This window comes from Doryrhamphus excisus, linkage group LG18 (genome assembly GCF_037039965.1).
Source record: "Doryrhamphus excisus strain RoL-2023G ecotype Guam linkage group LG18, RoL_Dexc_Guam_v1.1, whole genome shotgun sequence".
NCBI lineage: Eukaryota > Metazoa > Chordata > Actinopteri > Syngnathiformes > Syngnathidae > Doryrhamphus > Doryrhamphus excisus.
In genome coordinates, this window is record NC_136374.1 from 3428196 (window position 1) to 3451267 (window position 23072).

The 23072-nt window shown below is 39.2% G+C and overlaps 2 protein-coding genes across 17 annotated transcripts in view; both read right to left on the reverse strand.

Annotated features, from left to right (window-relative positions):
- Window positions 1-41: 41 nt before the first annotated feature.
- Window positions 42-4751, reverse strand: golt1a (golgi transport 1A). Of its 2 annotated transcripts, XM_058055692.2 has the most exons (5): window positions 4660-4751; window positions 1857-1948; window positions 1190-1368; window positions 378-441; window positions 184-282 (listed from the first exon to the last, which is right to left on the reverse strand). In XM_058055692.2, the coding sequence occupies exons 1-5, from the start codon at window positions 4673-4675 to the stop codon at window positions 253-255; spliced, it is 381 nt and encodes a 126-aa protein (XP_057911675.2). In that variant the 5' UTR covers window positions 4676-4751; the 3' UTR covers window positions 184-252. The 2 variants fall into 2 exon arrangements, with proteins under 2 accessions (XP_057911673.2, XP_057911675.2); XM_058055690.2 differs by having other exon boundaries at window positions 42-441.
- A 5580-nt stretch (window positions 4752-10331) lies between these two features.
- plekha6 (pleckstrin homology domain containing, family A member 6) overlaps window positions 10332-23072 on the reverse strand; it is a 54625-nt gene continuing 41884 nt past the window's right edge. For 13 of the 15 annotated variants that reach the window (XM_078798761.1, XM_078798749.1, XM_078798758.1 and 10 more), the window contains 12 exons: window positions 22861-22972; window positions 22632-22771; window positions 21246-21413; window positions 18698-18773; window positions 18367-18470; window positions 16463-16621; window positions 16134-16286; window positions 14506-14639; window positions 14103-14251; window positions 13612-13719; window positions 10668-12041; window positions 10332-10372 (listed from right to left, as the gene is read on the reverse strand). In XM_078798761.1, coding sequence (XP_078654887.1) covers window positions 13622-13719; window positions 14103-14251; window positions 14506-14639; window positions 16134-16286; window positions 16463-16621; window positions 18367-18470; window positions 18698-18773; window positions 21246-21413; window positions 22632-22771; window positions 22861-22972 — 1293 coding nt within the window. In that variant the 3' untranslated portion in view covers window positions 10332-10372; window positions 10668-12041; window positions 13612-13621. The remainder of the gene's footprint in view (window positions 10373-10667; window positions 12042-13611; window positions 13720-14102; window positions 14252-14505; window positions 14640-16133; window positions 16287-16462; window positions 16622-18366; window positions 18471-18697; window positions 18774-21245; window positions 21414-22631; window positions 22772-22860; window positions 22973-23072) is intronic. The other 2 variants (XM_078798754.1, XM_078798748.1) reach the window with 2 other exon arrangements.

Here is a 23072-nt window from a genome sequence, read left to right on the forward strand (position 1 = left end):
CTAGTAGATGGGACACACTCTTTATCTGGTCTATGAAGGTATAAGGTATAAAAGGTGAGGCCATACAGGTTAAATGCCCGGTACAGCCAACAACTGGGAAGTTTGTGTGATAGTTGGTGACAAAAACTGATTTGAAACATTTGTCTAACAAAAAAAAATCAAACAAAGTGAACAAAAAGTAATAATAAATAACATTTAATTAGTGGCTTGTGGTTATAGCATGCGTGGATCTGAAAGATCTGGGTTGGAATCTCAGACCACACTGGAGTGACTCTGCAAAATCTGTAAAGAATGAAACACATGGAATCACTATGACCTCTGAGACTGAAAAGTGTAGCAAATGTGAGAAGAAGCCTTTTGGGCAAAAACACTCTTACCGCATTGAGGAACGGGATATTTACAGCTGACAGCACAAATCTTATGGCGGTTGGAAAGAAAGACCTACACAGAAATGTTTGCCAAGTTGTGCAGACACACATTTTTAAATTACTAGATTTAACCCCCGAAAAAAACAACAACTAATCAACAAAACTCATTCTAAAGTACATAGTGAACAAATTATGTAAAAGTGTGACAACTTCAGTATTTTAATTTAATTTAATTTAATTTAATTTAATTTAATTTAATTTAATTTAATTTAATTTAATTTAATTTAATTTAATTTAATTTAATTTAATTTAATTTAATTTAATTTAATTTAATTTAATTTAATTTAATTTAATTTAATTTAATTTAATTTAATTTAATGACATGCAATGTTCTCATCAGTACCTTCTTTACCTGAGCTAAAGTAAATAATGAACAAATTATGTAGAAGTGTGACAACTTCAGTAAATTTAATTTAATTTAATTTAATTTAATTTAATTTAATTTAATTTAATTTAATTTAATTTAATTTAATTTAATTTAATTTAATTTAATTTAATTTAATTTAATTTAATTTAATTTTCTTAATGACGTGCAATGTTCTCATCAGTACCTTCTTTACCTGAACTAAAGTAAATAATGAACAAATTATGTAAAAGTGTGACAACTTCAGTAAATTTAATTTAATTTAATTTAATTTAATTTAATTTAATTTAATTTAATTTAATTTAATTTAATTTAATTTAATTTAATTTAATTTAATTTAATTTAATTTAATTTTCTTAATGACGTGCAAACATGTTCTCATCAGTACCTTCTTTACCTGAACAAAAGGATGAAGCCGTAACTCTCCACCAGCATACCAATGATTGGCCAACGGCACAGCACCAGTGACACACCTCCCATGAAGAAGAAAGAGCCTTTCAACTTGTGTCTTTGGAAGAAGAAGTAAGAAGTCCTCCTGAAGCCAATGATGGATGTTAACCCTGTCAAAAACAGCATCTGCATGGAGAAAAGCGGGGTAAAATATTACAGTAAGTTTCAAGTAGCGACAGGAAGTGTATGCAACTTGTTCAAAATTACTTTTTTTCAAAATAATTTTACGCGGATGAGCGGATGAATACTAAAACTGTATTATGGAAAGCAGGAAGTGAACAAATGTAACAGTTACTGATTGTAAAAGTACCAGATGGAGGGGTAGGATTTAATAAGCTTTGCTTCTTCCTACTCCTTTTGGACATGTGGAACTGGGAACTGATTATGGGATGCACTCAATTGTAATCTGATGCATGTTCAAATGAAAAAAAACCATTACCATTACCATTACCATTACCATTACCATTACCATTACCATTACCATTACCATTACCATTACCATACTTCCTGGATATAATGCCAGCCGGATGTTGGCACCCTTATGCAAATTTTGGTGTGATTTTGTGCATGTTTAGTACCCTAATAATAACGCAATGATGTGTCAGACTACTTACATTCCCAAAGGCCAGTAAGACTGAGTCAAAGTACAGCAGAACACCAAAGAGTAGAAAAAATAAACCAAATCCCACCAGACCAATTCCGATATCTGGAAAACAAATATAAAGAGAAGAAATAAAACATTAAAACATGTTCCATGTTTCATGTTTACTGCAGCTTTAAGCCGTGAAAACAAACACATAATGGCGGAAGTGCATTTGATAGGAGCTCTGCATGCATCTTTCCCTTGTATTACGTGGTAGGTGTCACTACACCAGTTACTCAGTTCTTTGGTTCAACAATGGTAATATCAATAATAATAACTATGTCGCTAGCATGTTAGCATTTAAGCTAATTTACTCATGTCTAAAGGATAATACACACATGGCACGATGCAGGGAGGTTATAGGACAACCTTGGCAGTTTCTAAACTTGAGGCTCTCTTGTAGGAGCTAGCATGATGACTGTTAGCATGTTAGCATTTAAGTGAATTTACTCATGTCTAAAGCATAATACACACATGGCATGATGCAGGGAAGTTATTGGACAACCTTGGCAGTTTCTAAACTTGAGGCTCTCTTGTAGGAGCTAGCATGATGACTGTTAGCATGTTAGCATTTAAGCTAATTTACTCATCTATAAAGGCAAATACACACATGGCATGATGCAGGGAAGTTATTGGACAACCTTGGCAGTTTCCAAACTTGAGGTTCTCTTGTAGGAGCTAGCATGATGACTGTTAGCATGTTAGCATTTAAGCTAATTTACTCATCTGTAAAGGAAAATACACACATGGCATGATGCAGGGAAGTTATCGGACAACCTTGGCAGTTTCCAAACTTGAGGTTCTCTTGTAGGAGCTAGCATGATGACTGTTAGCATGTTAGCATTTAAGCTAATTTACTCATCTATAAAGGCAAATACACACATCGCATGATGCAGGGAAGTTATCGGACAACCTTGGCAGTTTCCAAACTTGAGGCTCTCTTGTAGGCGCTAGCATGATGACTGTTAGCATGTTAGCATTTAAGCTAATTTACTCATCTATAAAGGCAAATACACACATGGCATGATGCAGGGAAGTTATCGGACAACCTTGGCAGTTTCCAAACTTGAGGTTCTCTTGTAGGAGCTAGCATGATGACTGTTAGCATGTTCGCATTTAAGCTAATTTACTCATCTATAAAGGCAAATACACACATGGCATGATGCAGGGAAGTTATCGGACAACCTTGGCAGTTTCCAAACTTGAGGTTCTCTTGTAGGAGCTAGCATGATGACTGTTAGCATGTTAGCATTTAAGTTAATTTACTCATCTGTAAAGGCAAATACACACATGACATGATGCAGGGAAGTTATCGGACAACCTTGGCAGTTTCCAAACTTGAGGTTCTCTTGTAGGAGCTAGCATGATGACTGTTAGCATGTTAGCATTTAAGCTAATTTACTCATCTATAAAGGCAAATACACACATCGCATGATGCAGGGAAGTTATCGGACAACCTTGGCAGTTTCCAAACTTGAGGCTCTCTTGTAGGCGCTAGCATGATGACTGTTAGCATGTTAGCATTTAAGCTAATTTACTCATCTATAAAGGCAAATACACACATGGCATGATGCAGGGAAGTTATCGGACAACCTTGGCAGTTTCCAAACTTGAGGTTCTCTTGTAGGAGCTAGCATGATGACTGTTAGCATGTTCGCATTTAAGCTAATTTACTCATCTATAAAGGCAAATACACACATGGCATGATGCAGGGAAGTTATCGGACAACCTTGGCAGTTTCCAAACTTGAGGTTCTCTTGTAGGAGCTAGCATGATGACTGTTAGCATGTTAGCATTTAAGCTAATTTACTCATCTGTAAAGGCAAATACACACATGACATGATGCAGGGAAGTTATCGGACAACCTTGGCAGTTTCCTAACTTGAGGCTCTCTTGTAAGAGCTAGCATGATGACTGTTAGCATGTTAGCATTTAAGCTAATTTACTCATCTATAAAGGCAAATACACACATGGCATGATGCAGGGAAGTTATTGGACAACCTTGGCAGTTTCTAAACTTGAGGCTCTCTTGTAGGAGCTAGCATGATGACTGTTAGCATGTTAGCATTTAAGTGAATTTACTCATCTGTAAAGGTAAATACACACATGGCATGATTCAGGGAAGTTATCGGACAACCTTGGCAGTTTCCAAACGTGAGGCTCTCTTGTAGGAGCTAGTATAATGCCTGTTAGCATGTTAGCATTTAGGCTAATTTACTCATGTCTAAAGGCAAATACACACTTGGTATGATGTGGGGACACAATGAGACTGCCTCAAACTTTTCGGGACCTGAGGCTGTCTTGCTAGGTGCTAGCATGGTAGGCGTTAGCATGTTAGCATTTAAGCTAATTTACTCATGTCTAAAGGCAAATATACACATGGCATGATGCAGGGAGGTTATAGGACAACCTTGGCACTTTCTAAACCTGAGGCCCTCTTGCTAGGTGCTAGTTTTTTTGTGAGCGCTATAGCATCAAACTAGGTATTTACCATGACCTCCATTGTTAGCTAGCTCATTTTCTGATTGCACACCAACTCCACAGAGTTCCACTATGTGAAGCACTACACTACACACAACAAGCACAACAATTCATCCAACATAGTTGAACCACCATAAAATATTGTTCAATATTTCTGTAGCGTATGTTACATGAAATGAAGAGTTAATGCGGCCACAACTAAAACAGATAATTGTTCACTGGTATAAGCCAAAAGTAGACATTTGTGTACTCGGGAAGTACACAAGAAAAAAAAACACACTGGGAATACTTACTAGCAATAGCAACCATGATGATTCTTGGGAACTTTTCCTTCTTTCCTTCTTCAAGAACTTCCTTTCTTGTCAGCCTGACCTTTGAACGTTGATGGCGTCAGTGTTTGAGGTGAACATTAACTAGACCAGCCACGTGGAGGATCCCCGCAATAAATACAGAGCGTAATGTTGTTACTATTACTATTAATCTTCATAAAACAATAAAGGCGCTAGATCTCAGGTGTCAAACTCAAGGCCCTGGGGTTGGATTTTGGCCACTGTATCATTTTATTTGCCTGTGTGAAAAAGAGATACCCACTATTAAAACAGTTACAAAGATTTGGGACTCTGGCAAACCATAGTGAGAGCCATTATCCACAAATAGTGAAACCATAGAACAGCGGTGAACCTTTCAATGAATGGCCAGCCAACCAAAATGACCCTAAGAGCGCAGCAATGACTCACCAAAGAGGTTACAAAAGACCCCACAACAACATCCAAAGAACCGAAGGCCTCAGTTAAGGTCAGTTTTTATGACTCCCAGACTCTCAGTTTAAGTTGTTTTTTTTTTTTTTTTAATAATGTACCTCATACCGAAGTACGAGGTGATATGATACTTTACTTACCTACTTAGCGTATTACTAAAAATGTTCCTTATTACTCAAAAGCCTACTATTCGATAGATATAAATTTTGACGGGGAAACGAATCTGTGTTGACGGGGAAACTTGCCATGTTTGTGGTTGAGTGCTTGATGGGGGAATCGACTTCTGGTGGCGGTGGGAAACCACTGGTGGGGAAATCCATTTGCTAGAAATCATGCAGATGCATGACTGTTATGTTAATGATGTTTTATTGGCGTAAATCCATCTGGTACTTTTACAATCAGTAACTGTTACATTTGTTCACTTCCTGCTTTCCATAACACAGTTTAAGGTTTTTTTGTATAAAAAGGTGAAATGTCCAATTACTGTTGTGCCCCCCCCACCAGGGATCCTGTAGCATGTAGTATAAACTGTATATAGGGTTTAAACCAAGGATTGTAGAGTTAAAGGGCACCTATTATGCTAATTTTGAGTTGTGGACTCTTATAGAGCAGCTACACCCAATAGCCAGCACAGAAAACTTTCAAGATCTTCCAAAATCTGCACTTATTCCAGCTGTATTACCTTGGTTTTCATTTATTCCACGCACGGCCAGCCTCCAGGCACACCCACTCCGCTATGATTTTGGTCACACGCCCAAAGTGCTTCCTAACCACGAACAAAGCCTGCTTTCTAATACAGTAATGGTAATGGTTTTATTTCATATGAACATGCATCAGATTACAATTGAGTGCATCACATAATCAGTTCCCAGTTCCACATGTCCAAAAGGAGTAGGAAGAAGCAAAGCTTATTAAATCCTACCCCTCCATCTGGTACTTTTACAATCAGTAACTGTTACATTTGTTCACTTCCTGCTTTCCATAAAACAGGTTTTTTTTTTTTATAATGTACCTCGTACCAAAGTACAAGGTGATATGAGCATCCAAAGCCATAATGGGTACCATAGTAAGTGTCAATATAGTGATATATATAGCACATCATGACTGGTTCAAGACTCTTCATCCTTGGATTTAGCAAACATCAACTGCTTGTATTGTTTCTTGAATTGGCTCATCGTTGTGCATTGTTTGATTTCCTTACTCAATCCATTCCATAGTTTGATTCCACATACTGAAATGCTATGGCTAGCATAACGTAGTCCTAGCATAGAAGTGTTTCAAATGTACTTCTTCCCTGAGATCATATTTCTCCTCTCTTGTAGAGAAGTATTGGATGACATTTTTAGCTAATTGGTTATTTTTAGCCTTATGCATTATTTTAGCTGTTTGAAGATGAACTATATCAGCAAGTTGAAGTATTTGTGATTTTAGAAATAAGGAGTTAGTATGTTCTCTGAATTATCCTTACTGGCCTTTTTTGCAGTACATTTAGCGAGTGAAGATTGCTTTTATAGTTATTAGCCCATATTTCCACACAATAAGTAAGATATGGTAGAACCAGAGAGCAATAAAGAGTGTGGAGTGATTTCTGATTGAGAACAAATTTTGCTTTGTTCAATACTGAAATATTTCTGGCCACCTTATGTTGTATATTTGTAATATGAGGCTTCCAGCTCATATTTTCATCTATTGTGATCCCCAGAAATGTATTTTCATTCACCCTTTCAATGTCCACACCGTCTTTTTGTATTTGCTGGTGCGTGTCCTTTCTGCTGTTACCAAACAGCATGATTTTAGTTTTACTTAAGTTCAAGGAACCTAATGGTTTCGCAGGTGTTGCCCCTCCACCACCTGGAGGGGTTGTATACCTTGAAAATCCTGTGGTACAGAATAAGAAAGACAATCCACAATTACTTGACGGATATTCACCCTCAGGATTTATTCTTCTTCTCAAAAATAACAACACTTTAGATATTATAAGATGATTACATAAACAATTACCAATTTGCTTCCAGACACATTTCACATTTTTCAGTTAGCCTGCTTCATGTACATTACTGTACATTAAAGCTGGCTAGCATTAGCCATTTCGCTTATGTTCAAATGCTCTACAAAACATTTTGTAACAAACATTTGGCAGTCAGCTGTTTACTCTAGCAACTTTCTAAACTCTTACAGCCGTTAAAATATAAATTATCTCTACTTTGTACTAACCTGTGGTACAGAATAAGGAAGACAATCTACAATAACTTCACGTATATTCACCCTCCGGATTTATTCTTCCTCTGTCGTTTTGTCACCTACTCTATACCACCATCGCTGCTAGCACCCCCTAGTGGACCTTGCGGCATTACACCCAAACGCCAACAATGGAGATTTGGTTATTTTAGAAACAAACATATAAAAAAAATAGTAGGGTGTCTTTTTTTCTCTTACAACTGAATTTTATATGTATGACATGAACTATTATTACTCTTAAATGCTCTAACCATATTTATGCATTTTAAATATTTTTTTTAAAACCATGTTACCTTATCTTTTATGTACCTTACACAGGCACAGATGGCAACCTGACGGTAACCACAACTGTTTGATGCCCTTGCTATAGAAAGAAGAAATAGTACATGTGTTTTATTCTTTATTCATACAAACAACTTGGTTGAACAAAGAATGAAGAACATCATCATCATCATCATCATTGTGACCACACGTGATTTTCTCAGCATAACACTTCACTCAGTAGTCTGAGGATATTTGGCAGTGAAATCCCTCATTAGCAAGTGGATGAAGTGAAAAGCATTCCAAAGCAAAAACATTTGCTGATACAAAACACTGTGGGGAGTTCCAAAGCATCTGCAGAAATTTGTTTACATTCACTTTATTGCAATGTTTTCTCAAAGCAAGCATATTATTGTCTCTGTTGGATCATTTGCATAGTTCAACAAGTCCATTCCCCCCCCACAAAAAATGGTTCAAAGTGATAGAAGGACAACGTAACCGAAGCAGACATTCCCACCAACGGGCCAAGAATTGCTGAATAATTTGGACAAAATACAATTTATTTTCAGCCAGGATTGCTACATCGAGTATCAAATATTGAAAACCATTTCCGAACATGTCAAGAGTCCATTTCATTCCAAAAATATCTATGTTCAATTAAAAAAAACAAAACACTTAAAGTAAAAGTTTTGTAATTGAGCATACAAAGTGCATGGTCGTCATTCTTCCATGCGTGTAAAAATATACTGTAAGTATTGTACTGTACCACTTTGAATCAATTCCCTTTTTTATCAAACTGAAAAAGAAAAAAATAGTCATCTGTAAATAAGGTTTTTGTTTTTGCTTAGTGAGAATGAGCTTGAAGTGCTAATAGCGTATTTTAAAAGAAGACAGGTCACTTGAACATTGACGTGCGTGAGCAAAAAAAACAAACAAACAAACATGATGATGCGCATGATGACAAACCGGTGTGTGTCTAAAAAGCGGTGTCATGTTGACAAATTGGTGTAAGACAGGGGCCCGCGGGCCAAATGTGGCCCGCAGGACACTAGTTTGAGGCCCCCCGCCTTGATATGAAAGTTTAATGTTATTGCGGCCCGCGCAAGTTTGATATGGATGCTGTATGGTATCATGTACCCAGAAAAAATTATTACGTTTGATTAATGTTCATGTTAAAGGTTAAATAACTGTTAATAGCTATCCTCCCTATCCGTGTGGAAGTGGTAAGTTTTTGGCTTTTTAAGTTTTTAAGGAAATAACTTGAAGGCTACCGTTTAGGTCGCTAGCTCTCTAGTTTGCGAGTTAGCATGTGTCTCAAGACCCTGCAGTTGCGCAATATGTTGTAAATAAAAAGAGTATAAATGTGACTATAGTCGTGTTTTGTCATGTCTACAGGGCTCTAATAATGCTTTGTTCATTTTAATCTGAAAAAAATCATTTGTCTACCCACCAACTATATGTGGTTTCTTAAGTTTTTATTATTTGCCCTTTTATTATTATTATTATATTTATTTATTTATTTATTACTGATTGATTGATTTTCTTTTTCATTTTTCTGTTTTTAATAAATGTGTTTTTTGTTTTTTTTGGAAAACCTGATGCGGCCCACAGGTAAATTGAGTTTGAGACCCCTGGTGTAAGATGAATGATCTTGTGTCCTCATTTATTATTTATCACTGACACGGCTGCAAAGTATAAAATGAATATTCCATATGAAATGTCATACATCCTCATTCAAGAATTTCAACAAAAAAAAAGTGAGACTGACTTCCAGATGCTCGGTTAAAGCTATAAACTTACAAGAAATAAGTGCCATAGTATACAGAAATCAATTCCAAAACAAACAGCTACATATTTATTTAAAAGGTTTTATGACAATTTACATCGGGCTTAATAAGTTTCCAATCAATTCCAATTGAATTCCAAGTTTTATTCAACACCACAAATTGTGGAATTTCCAATCCCCCTTGTCAGTCATGGCTATGTCCAATCATGATGGTTTGAAAAAATGCTAACATATTTTACGTTAGGGATGCTCCGATCGATCGCTCACCGATTAATATCGGCTAGGGGTGTCGCGAGATTTTGATATTTTACTTTTTGGTAAATTGCTAATTTATTTCTACTACGTTACACTCTTCTGCACTCTGTGTGTATGCGAGAGGCCCCGCCTCCACCCACTGAGACTGACAAAAGGGTTTACTTGTCTATCTGGAGGCAAAAGACAAGCAAGCACATGGCAATTAGTATAACGAGGCCGGCAAAAATTTTCATCTACTGTGTGATGAATTAATTTATATTACCCATGAGACATTTTTTTCTGAATAATAAAAATATATGTTCTCTTGAAAAAGTAAGTAAAATATGCTTTTGTCGAAATAAAGGCGAATTCATGGTTCATTTTTTCATGTCATATCGCTAGTAGCTAGCACGCGGGCCTCACAGCTAGGAGACCCAGGTTTGATTCCACCCTCGGCAACAATCTCTGTGTGGAGTTTGCATGTTCTCCCCGTGCATGCGTGGGTTTTCTCCGGGTACTCCGGTTTCCTCCCACATTCCAAAAACATGCTAGGTTAATTAGCCACTCCAAATTGTCCATAGGTATGAATGTGAGTGTGAATGGTTGTTTGTCTATATGTGCCCTGTGATTGGCTGGGATAGGCTCCAGCAGCCCCTGCGACCCTCATAAGGAAAAGAATGAATGAATGAATGAATAAATGATTCGGTTGAGCTGGTTTCATAATTATACCTTTTGAGTGTTAAGTTGGTGTGTGATGAGTTTAGTGTTCTTTGTTAGAACACTAACACGTTCCAAAAACATGCTAGGTTAATTGGCGACTCCAAATTGTCCATAGGTATGAATGTGAGTGTGAATGGTTGTTTGTCTATATGTGCCCTGTGATTGGCTGGCCACCAGTCCAGGGTGTACCCCGCCTCTTGCCCAAAGACAGCTGGGACAGGCTTGAGCAACCCCCCGCGACCCTCGTGAGAATAAGCGGTAGAAAATAAATGAATGATCCGGTTGAGCTGGTTTCATAATATACCTTTTGAGTGTTAAGTTAGTGTGTGATGAGTTTAGTGTGAATGGTTGTTTGTCTATATGTGCCCTGTGATTGGCTGGCCACCAGTCCAGGGTGTACCCCGCCTCTCGCCCGAAGACAGCTGGGATAGGCTCCAGAGCCCCTGCGACCCTCGTGAGGATAATTAGGAGAAAATGAATGAATGAACGAATTAATAAATCGCTAGTAGCAGGCAGGGGTGCAACCAGGAATTCTGGTCAAATCAGGCTGACCTTGAAATTATCCGAACTCCCCCCCTTTTACCGCACCCCTGGCTAATAGCCCTCACCATAAATGAATCCACTTAATCCATATGATCGGTTTCGGCCGATGTCACTCGCGCATGATCGTGGTCTAAAACTGTTATCGGAGCATCATCATTTTAGACATACGTATGGCACTGCATGATTAAACCAAAATCACAATATTCTTCCATTTGACTAATCTTTGCTTTATTCCTCCAAGCTTCACAGGCAAGACTTCCACTTCTAAGGTCACTTCTATTTCATTATATCCATATATTAACACAAATATCGCTTCCTATTCTGAAACACATATCCACATACGTATATATGTGTAAGACAATCACTGGCTACTGTATATCTATTAGCCGTGTTATATGTAGTATTTACAATAGGTTTGATTTGAATAAATACAGTATCATGACAGTCAGTAATGTGAATTTTAGTGTTTGCTTTTATAAAATAAAAAGTCAAAGTCTGTGGTTTGCTTCTGCCTCCGAAAGGAAAGAATTATAGCTTTTTTAGTTGGGTCTGTGTTTGGTTTTTCCACTGCATTGTCAAATCAATCACAAAAATGGAAATGCAAAAATTGTGAAAAGGGAATGAGGATGGATTTATTTAAAATGATTGTGATATTTCAGAAGCGTGTAAGGCAAGAGAATGAATGGACTTGATGGGATGAGGGAGGTCAAGAAAGTCAGCTTTCATATCGTTGTACCATCATGGCTCAACAGCGTGAAATCAACCCAATCGACCACCACAAACACGGGCGAAATCTCCAAAGTGCCCATGAGCACTTCCCATACAACCCGTTCAAGAAGCCAAGCTCAGCTCAATAACTTGAAAAACAAACAATGACGTCCTGAGCTAAATGATATTGAAATATTACGATAAAAAGACGGAAAGACAGCGCTCTGCTTCTCTTGATGCTGCGGGAAAACATGGAACATTGTTCCAGAGTGGTAGTCTGCGTCGCTTCCTCTGAAGCTGAGATGTTCCATTTCCTACCAGGGATTACTGGGAGCAGCTTGGGATCAACCCCGTCAAAAAAGTCACAGCTTTGTTTTCAGACCTCAGAAAGATGCTCCATCAAATTTGACAGCAGACAAGGCCTGAGCTGCAGAGGAAAAAAGAAGCATATGAAAATTGGTTATTTCATGGACTATGTTCGTAAAAAATATTTCAGTTAAAAACCTTTTTTTCCATGACAAAAACGAGACGGCGATAAGCTAAAACGTGACTAAAATGTGACGAGTCATGTGTGAGTTTTCATCGACGAGACAAGACCGGACGAACATGTCGTGCTAAGAGTCCACTGGGCCGGCGCCAGTTGGTGCCAGTTCGCGCCAATGCAATTTGCTGTGGCGCCTAATGTCACCATTAAGGTGCCTAGTGGCGTGCAGCGGCTCAAACTTCCTCCCAACTGGATCGTGATGGCGGCAAAAATTGAGTTTGGTGGCAAGAAAATTTCAAAATGTTTAAAATCTTTGTCGCGCCAATTGCTTGATGCAAGTGTCCACAAAGTGGAACCAAATGTCATAAAGAATCGGCCTTTGGAATCCACTGGAATGCAATGGCATGAGCCAAGTTGTGCCAATGATGCTAAGAATCCACTGGGCCGGCGCCAGTTGGTGCCAGTTCGCGCCAATGAAATTTGCTGTGGCGCCCAATGTCACCAATAAGGTGCCTCGTGGCATGCAGTGGCTCAAACTGCCTCCCAACTGGCTCGTGGTGGCTCGTTTGGTGGCAAGAAAATTTCATTCATTTTCTACCACTTTTTCCTCACGAGGGTCGTGGGGGGTGCTGGAGCCGATCCCAGCTGTCTTTGGGCGAGAGGCAGGGTACACCCTGGACTGGTGGCCAGCCAATCACAGGGCACATATAGACAAACAACCATTCACACTCACATTCATACCTATGGACAATTTGGAGTTGCTAATTAACCTAGCATGCTTTTGGAATGTGGGAGGAAACCGGAGTACCCGGAGAAAACCCACGCATGCACGGGGAGAACATGCAAACTCCACACAGAGATGGCCGAGGGTGGAATTGAACCCTGGTCTCCTAGCTGTGAGGTCTGCGCGCTAACCACTCGACCGCCGTGCCGCCAAGAAAATTTCAAAATGTTTAAAATCTTTGTCGCGCCAATTGCTTGATGCAAGTGTCCACAAAGTGGAACCAAATGTCATAAAGAATCGGCCTATTGGAATCCACTGGAATGCAATGGCGTGAGCCAAGTTGTGCCAATGATGCTAAGAATCCACTGGGCCGGCGCCAGTTGGAGCCAGTCTACGCCAAAGATTATGTGATTGGTGAATAGTGGTTCGCTGTGGCGCCGAATAACGGCAACATGCCGAGCGAACATTAATTTGGCGCCGCAGCGAGCCACTACATGCCACTACGCGCCAAAGATTATGTACTATGTTGTGGTATGTACGGCATTACTGCATGTCGTAATAATGACGTCTTTAAGGATAGTCTGGATATTATTACCATTTACCTTGCCATCTGAGCAATAATCATTTCATATTCTGCCAATGAATGCACTGAAAGTAAATCTTACCAAAATTCCAAGATTCCAAATCTCTGTTGAAAGTGACAGAAAGGGAAAACGTGCCCACGAGTGATCAAAGCAGTGGGAGCAAACAGGGAAGAAGAAAAGGGAATTGGTGGGTGTGGTCACTTACCTGGTCCCACTCAGACATTCATGATGTGGGCCGAAGTGGGAGAGTCAGCAGAGGATGGGGGAGGGGCCGGGCTGGTTGGGGATGTGGGGGGGCTGGGAACGCACTGGGCTAGAGTGAGGTGTAAAAAGCAGGAAATGCAAAGCAAAACACAATCATCAGCATGATTGTCGGATGGCCAAAAAAGGACTTTCCATGCAAACACACCTGTAAGGATGTCAGACTACATATGCAGGCACTACAGTTTTGCAGCAAATGCTAATTTTAGCAGTCGTGCGTCTTTATCACGGCTGTGTGAGGACATGGTTGTGGTGGTCTAAACTACAGCAAGACACAAAGCTGGCAACAATCAGGTGCTTTTCCCATGCAAATCATGAGAAATAAACAAAACACTACTGCATTTGTGTTACAGCAAAAACAGCCTTTAGCATTATTTCCTGTGGATAGTCTTAGTGGAGGTCCGTGGGAAAGTGACACGATGGGGGTGTCCTTACCCGAGAGAATGCGACTGCGACGTGAGGCCTCAGCAGCCAGAGCACACGAAATCTCGATGCGCTTCTCCTGCTCCTGCAGCTGCTGCTGGGAGTTGCCTGGTGCTCCACCCTCTGCTGGGCCGTCCAGGACAGGAACCAGGTTTTGCAGACTGACAAAGTGAGCACAAGGTGGATTCATGCTTATGTATCTGTCACACAAATTCTATTGTATATTAATAGTCTTTTTCATTGACGTTTTTCTGTTGTATTGTTAATGGCATTGACTCACTAAACTCATCACACAACGACCGAACACTCAAAAGATATACCTAACAAATACATAAGTCTGAAATTAGTTTTGTCAGGTGGACATTTTGATTTTTTTTCAATATTTGTAGTGCACTTATTATGTCCTAAAACCTACTTGGATTTGGCAATAAGGGTCTTGATTCGCTCCAGTTTCTTCCGCTTTTCCTTTTGCTCCTCTGGGCTTAGAGGGGCATCATCTTCCATGTCCAGGTAGCGTTCTGGGATCAGAACCTTGTCGGGAGCCATCAGCTAAGGGGACAGAGGAAGACTTCAGCTTCACCATTCCTTATTTGTCATTCAAAACAATTGCGGTACCAGACCAACTGCATTTGTCTCAAGATATTACAAATATGATCAAATAGCAATAACAAGGAGAGCTAGCGCTGTGCTAAAAATGGTGTTGAAATGTGCTGAAACAAAAACCGTTAGAATGCTACTATGCTAATGTTAGCATGCCAACAATGTTAACATACTATGTTAATGTTAGCATGAAGCATCTAGCATAGTAGAGCTAAGTGTCTATGTATGTTACTAATGAAAATGTAAAAACAAGCTACGATGCTAATATTACCGTATTTGCACTAACATGCTAACACATTACACTAACTTGATTGTTGATTAACACTAGTTGTTTTATATACGTTTCTACTTATTTCCAAGTAATAGTAACAGTTTTAGTAAGAGCTAAAATGTTACTATGCTAATGCTAGCATGTCAAGAATGTTAACATCAGCATGCAAAAATGAACATAAAGGCATATAAGTGTCTGCCAATGTTAAGACTAAGCAATGTAACATGTTAATTTCAGCATGCTAATCCTTAGCATGACAGTACTGTGTTTCTATAAGTTATACTCATAAAACGGTTCTATGCTAATGTTAGCATGCCAACAATGTTAACATACTATGTTAATGTTAGCATGTAGCATCTAGCATAGTAGAGCTAAGTGTCTATGTATGTTACTAATGAAAATGTAAAAACAAGCTACGATGCTAATATTACCGTGCTCGCACTAACATGCTAACACTTTACACTAACTTGATAATAACTTGTTGATAAACACTAGTTGTTTATATAAGTTTCTACTTAGTAAGTAATAGTAACAGTTTTAGTAACAGCTAAAATGTTACTATGCTAATGCTAGCATGTCAACAATGTTAACATCAGCATGCAAAAATGAACATAAAAGCATATAAGTGTCTGCCAATGTTAAGACTAAAGAAAATGACTAATGTTAGGAGCAATGTTAACATGCTAATTTCAGCATGCTAATCCTTAGCATGACAGTACTGTGTTTCTATAAGTTATACTAATAAAACGGTTACTATGCTAATGTTAGCATGCAACACCTAGCATGGTAGTCCTAATTTCCTGCGTATATTAATATTATTAAAACTGGGAAAAAATGCTACTATGCTAATATAAGCATGCTAACAATGCTAACTGTTAACACAAAGCATGATAGGACACTGTACCTGAATTACAAATGTCCTAATTGAGTTGTGTATTCTGACTTTGAATGGTTTAAAGTTAAGTTAAGTGAAAAATAGGTCGACTGAATGTCCTGAACGGATTGGAAGAACTCTCATAAGAAGAGTAAATATTGTTACAAAAAGTGTGAATGTTGCAAAAAATATAAATTGTGCAAAAAAATGTTCCCGGAGATGCAGTGCAGTGCAGTTCTTTTAGAACATTTTGTTTGCTTTAGGTGTAATTTCTGACAATAACAATGACATCTCCTACCTCTTTACTGATGTCTAGGTCGTAGTGTTCTGGTTCCACCTGTAACCGTCTCAAACGGGCAATTTCCTCGCGAGGTGACTCCAGTCCCGGGCCTCGGACTGCTGCCTCTAAATCCTTGATGTCAATCTCATGAGCTGTTAACCGGCGACGAACCTGCACACATTTACATGAATAATAAAGCAGTTGCGTGGGTTTTCTTTCAGCAGAATGCTTTTCAATTGAGTCTGGAGCCAAGAGTCTATTTCCTGGACATGTATGATGCACCGTGAGAACTTTATTTTGGTCTCCAAGGTTGGAGAAATATTGAGATCCCCCATGGTTATTCATACCACTCTGTAGCTCGCTGGAGACTGGCCGCCTGGAAGATTCAGACTGCGTCTCTTTTCCCGTACAGAGCTGCTCTGGTTGCGACGGATTCGTTCATTTTGTTCCTCTACGCTCATCTTAGACCTCATTTCCGCTGGAAACACAGCACTCTTTGGACGTTCCTGTGGCAACATGCACAGCAAAAAAATATCTTGATGAAAAGATGGATTTGAAATGACATGGCTTCCCAGAGTTTACCAGAAGTTACTTTACACTTTATATTTCACTATGGTGGATTTGGATAAGGCTTTGTGTTAGCAGTTAGCATTGTTAGCATGCTTATATTAGCATAGTAGCATTTTTTCCCAGTTTTAATAATATTAACATACGCAGGAAATTAAGACTACCATGCTAGGTGTTGCATGCTAACATTAGCATAGTAACCGTTTTATTAGTATAACATATAGAAACACTACTGTCATGCTAAGGATTAGCATGCTGAAATTACCATGTTAACATTGCTCCTAACATTAGCATAGTAACCGTTTTATTAGTATAACTTATAGAAACACAGTACTGTCATGCTAAGGATTAGCATGCTGAAATTACCATGTTAACATTGCTCCTAACATTAGCATAGTAGCATTTTTTGCCATTTTCTTTAGTCTTAACATTGGCAGACACTTATATGCTTTTATGTTCGTTTTTGCATGCTAATGTTAACATTGTTGACATGCTAGCATTGGCATAGTAACATTTTAGCTGTTACTAAAACTGTTACTATTACTTGCTTAGTAGAAACTTATATAAACAACTAGTGTTCATCAACAATCAAGTTAGTGTAATGTGTTAGCATGTTAGTGCGAGTACGGTAATATTAGCATTGTAGCTTGTTTTTACATTTTCATTAGTAACATACATAGACACTTAGCTCTACTATGCTAGATGTTTCATGCTAACATTAACATAGTATGTTAACATTGTTGGCATGCTAACATTAGCACAGTAACCGTTTTATTAGTATAACTTATAGAAACACAGTACTGTCATGCTAAGGATTAGCATGCTGAAATTAGCATGTTAACATTGCTCCTAACATTAGAATAGTAGCATTTTTTTCCATTTTCTTTAGTCTTAACATTGGCAGACACTTATATGCTTTTATGTTCATTTTTGCATGCTAATGTTAACATTGTTGACATGCTAGTATTAGCATAGTAACATTTTAGCTGTTACTAAAACTGTTACTATTACTTACTAAGTAGAAACTTATATAAACAACTAGTGTTCATCAAAATCAAGTTAGTGTAATGTGTTAGCATGTAATATTAGCATCGTAGCTTGTTTTTACATTTTCATTAGTAACATACATTGACACTTAGCTCTACTATGTTAGATGCTACATGCTAACATTAACATAGTATGTTAACATTGTTGGCATGCTAACATTACATTAGCATAGTAGCATTTTTTGCCATTTTCTTTAGTCTTAACATTGGCAGACACTTATATTATTTTATGCTCGTTTTTGCATGCTAATGTTAACATTGTTGACATGCTAGTATTAGCATAGTGACATTTTAGCTGTTACTACGCCGGGAGGAGCTTGACGAAGTAGCAGGGCTGAGGGAAGTCTGGCCTCCCTGCTTAGGCTGCAGCCTCCATGACCCGACTTTGGATAAGCGGTAGAAAATGGATGGATGGACGTTGAAGCTATTGCTAAAATGATCAACTTTGATCCCATAGTCATATGATATAATGACAAATTATATCATGGATATATACGGTAATAGGTAAGCTCAGCTGACTTGATATTTGACCCTTAGTTCCTTGGACTTCCGTATGGAACTGTTGTGTCTGTGAAATACTGAAAGATGTATGATGAGGTGTTATCAGGAAAAGTAAGACCCAGTTTTTGCTGACCTACCCTACAAATCCCATTGGAGGCACTGCCGTGATTCCTGGAAAGTCCAGCAGGCAACCTGTGTGAGTCTTCAGCAGGAGACTTGGTTCTCGGAGGGACGATGCCAACTGAACATCACATTCGGTCGCAAGCGTGGAAAGGAAGAAGAGGGAGATTCTAAAGAATCAAAGCTAATCCTACTTGACAACACAAAAATCATTCATCCGAACAGAATTAGATTTGAGGTTTTCTTTCTTCTGTCTTTAAAATGTCAGAGATCACGAGTAAGTCTGTACCGACCACTGGATAAAGTTCACTGGTACGGCTTAGAACGTGAACACTTGTGTTGTTCTACCTTTATTCATGGCGGATTGCCTATCAGGCCCTTGGTCCAGATTGTCACTGATATTGTTCGGTTCTCCAAACCTGGACTGAAAGAGAGAGAAGACTGATAAACCTAAACTATAGTCTTTTTCATCCAGGTCATTGTAGTCTATGGGCATTGAATGGATGGCAGTTCAATGACTCGGTGGGACAAACACTCGCCAATTCTAGTTTGAGAATTTGGTGCAAAAAAAATCTATTTGTCCTTTAAAGGACGACTAGAGCTGTCCTATCTAGTCCGAGTAGTGTTTGTCCCACCTTGTCGTTGAGCATGTACTGATGAAGCCTGATCTTCTATGACAACCTGTTCAGTTGCCATTCGGGATGTTCCGTTCGACTCAACATCAATTATTCATTCATTCATTTTCTACCGCTTATCCTCACGAAGGTCGCGGGGGTGCTGGAGCCAATCTCAGCTGTCTTTGGGCAAGAGGCGACTGGTCACCAGCCAATCACAGGGTACATATAGACAAACAACCATTCACACTCACATTCATACTTATGGACAATTTGGAGTAACCTAGCATTTTTTTGGAATTTGGGAGGAAACCGGAGTACCCGGATAAAACCCACGCATGCACGGGGAAAACAATCCGACATCAATTAGTATCGGACGATTTCTGTAAAAAAATAGGTGATCGGCATATGCCCGTATTGAGTCGTCTTGAGTCGTCTTGAGTCATATTGCCGTGAGAATACTTGCAACTGTCTTGAACAATGTACAGTTAATCCATGTGATCGGTGTCGGTATCAGCCGATTTCATTCATGGATGATCGGAGTCGGCAGCACAAAACCGTAATCTGAGCATCCCTAGTTGCCATCCATTCGATTCCATGAGAATTAAACTGACATACTTTCAGCCCCTGCAGGATCTGCTTGGAAATTCTTTCATGGTACAATCGACTGATCGACTGAACCTAGTTATATCTTCATGTACACAAAGTTTGATAACAGTTAGAGTGGGGAAATAACTACAGTCAGGTCTATAAATATCGGGACAGTGACACAATGGATTTGAAATGAAAGGAACAAGATGTGCCTGTACTTTAACTGCAGACATTCAGCTTTCATTTGAAGGTATTTACAGTCAAATCAGATGAACAGTGTAGGAATTACATCGGTTTGTTTTTGTTCCAGCCACTGTTTCAGGGAATAAAAGAACCGTGATAGGACAATGGGCAGCTTAGTTGTCTCATTGCATTTGTTATTCCCTCCAAGGTTTAGAGTTTGTTTTTGGAATTTATTCTCAATATTAGATCCAAAGAAATATCAAGGGCAGCCAAATCAATTATTTGGAAAAATAATTGCAGTGAGCTCAGAGACAACAAAACACCAAATAATTGTGGTGAATGACAGAACGATTCTTTCCTTGGTGAAGAAAAAAAGCTTGAGATGAAGAACACGCTCCAGGATGCGTCTGTGTGTCAAAGTCAATAATCAAGAGAGAGCTTCACCAGAGGGTTCACCACAATATGGCAACTATTGGTGAGCCTCAAAAACTGGAACTAATCCAGATTAGAGTTTGCCACGGTTCTGGACCAACATCCTATTAGACAAAAATCAATCTGTACCAAAGTAATGGGAAGGGAAACGTATGGAGATGCTCATCAGTGAAGAATGGTGGTGGTAGCGTCATTGCGTGGGCGTGTATGGCAACCGATGGGACCAGTTCTTTTGTATTTATTGATGATGTGACTACTGACGGATGACTGACTACCAAGGATGAAATCCAATATCTGGTGACCTCTACGTTTTCCAGACTTCAGGCTTTGATGGATTTGCAGCCAAGTATGAAAACGTGACAGTTTGATGATTTATGATTGTTAATTTGTCCCATTCGTTTTCTCCAGGTTCTCTGCTTTCCTCTCACTTTCCAATAACATGCATGTTAGCATAATTGGCTACATAATTTGTCCATAGGTATGAATGTTTGTCTATATGTGTCCTACAATGGACATGGATGGATGGATGGATGGATGGATATAATTTGTCCCATTACTTTTGGTCCAGTATAAAGTTGATGCTGCATTTACAAACTGTTGGATGGGTGGATGGATGGAACAGCAGTGCTGTTTGGAGCAAAAAGAAGAAAATAGTGTCCCAATATTTATGGACCTGACCGTATTTGAACCTTTGCAGATTTTGTAAGTTAAGCCTATAATTAAACAGTCCACGTAAGGGTTATTTGAACAAAGAGAGACACAATATCAAAAAGAAAACATCGAACAGAAAGAGACCATTGTTGGTGCAATAGATTGAAAAATTGGAAAATGGAAGAAATATGGGAAGAGCTTATATTTCATGAAGGACATGCAAAAAGTGTTGCAGCACGGCGCCCATCTGCTTGGAAATGCAAAAACAGAAAAAAAGAGTGTTGGAACTCAGTAAAATATGAAGATATGAAGGGTTAGATTAGCATAAAACATGTACAACTGTACTGGATGAATCTGCTATCGTGTCCTATGACGGGTTTAAAAGATGATGGGGGAGTGGGGGCGGGGCAAGACCACTGAAATACCTTTCTGATGTGAGAATCTTCGCCATCAAAGTACCCATCATCGATGGCCAAGCTTCGTAGCCACGTGGTGCTGTCAAAGGGCAAGGGGGGAACTGAGGGGGGGAAGGTGGTGGAAGGTTCCAAAGGGTAATACGACTTAGGGAGAGGCGGCCTTGGGGGAACGCTTTCCTAGGTCAGCAGAATGCCGGTCGGTAGCAGGAAAAAAGGAGGAAAAAAAGGGTTGAAGGAAGAGAGTTGTGTGCATCAGCGGGATGAAGAAGCGTTGCAATGCATTTGAGGATCAATTCTGGAAAAGAGGTTTGGTACCTCGGAGTCGTTTTTCCTTAATAGCCAAGGAAAAATCTGTATAATCTGTATAATTGTTGCTACTTCCTGTACTGTATGAAGATTGTTCATTGAAAAAAACATTATTATTCAAATGTTTTCAAAGACACCAAGTATCTTAAGTTGCTTTGTGCAACACCTAAACCACATAAACACCTACAAATAAACAATAAATAACAATCCTGAATAAAAAGCAATTGGAATAATGTGTAAATGATATATTTACAGATGAGTCTGCATAAACACTTTATCTGAATGACGACTTGGGGAATCAGATTGTGGAATCATCGGCTCCATGGTTACTTTCCCTTGTTCACAGGGGAGATTGAACACCTTATCTTCTAGATTAGCATCACATGTTGAATCGGATGACTTTTGGTGGTATTCACTTTCAGTTTCACTCCTAAAATAAGAAATTGAGGGTGTATAAAAGTCGGATCCATGGCACGAGGCTAACACATTTGTTTGAAAAATGTCCTGGAAAAGCAGGATCTGGGATTCCGGCATGGAAAAACGGTGATTGTATGACATATTTCTGTGCACGTCAGGGTATGCGACTGAGAAATGAGAGTCGGGAAATACATCTTTTCTTAAGCCGACCGCTTGGCTGCAAAAATTTGACTTTAACCAACCAAAATCCTGTAGGTGCACGTGGGTTTGGACCATGTCGGAAAGCTGATTGGAATGAGAGACCTGGCATTGTTGCAGGTCGGTATCTCTTGTTTTGGGATTTATAACCGTGTTTCTGCAAATTAAGCTCTGTTCCGATTCCTCAATGACAGTATCCAGTCTACTAAAAGTCTCATTCGGACCTTGGGGAGCAAGAGCAGGCCGAGGAATGGTGCATTTGTGGGTTTCACAACAACTGCTGTTCATTATGCTTTTGTCGGGTTCTCGGTAACTTTGTGGTCTGGATTTAGGCCTGACTTCATTGTTGTACTGAGGCATGAGACATGATTTGGGACGAGGTTTAGGAACAGGCTTGGTTCTAGTGTGTGAGAACGGGCTGGTACTACGTGTTACAAACGGGTTGACAACTTGCTGGGTGTTTCCGGTGCTTACCTCCGGGCCCAGCTGTTTAGAGGGGGACACCTGGGAGCCGGGCACTGGGGAGTAGGGGCTGAGAGGACTGGTGAGGCTTACTGAGCTGAGGGGACTGGCTGGACTATTGGTGCTAAAGGAACCCGTAGCACCACTGGCCACTGCAGAACAAGAGAGGAACAAGAGGTCGGTGAACACTTTTAACACAATTTATTGTAAATGTGATGCTAGATGATAGCACAGATGGTACCTCTGTGCTTGGCTGTGTCGGTGCCTCTGGATGAGTGACTCTTGTGCAGGCCCTCCAAAACATCCTGAACTCTCCAAAACTCTTTCTGGATGTGCCTTCGAACCAATTCACTCTGCAAACAAATAGATCAATAAATAAAGGACTAGAATTTTTAAAGGACATAAAACAGGGGTGTCCAAACGTTTTCCAGTCAGGGCCACATAGTGAAAATT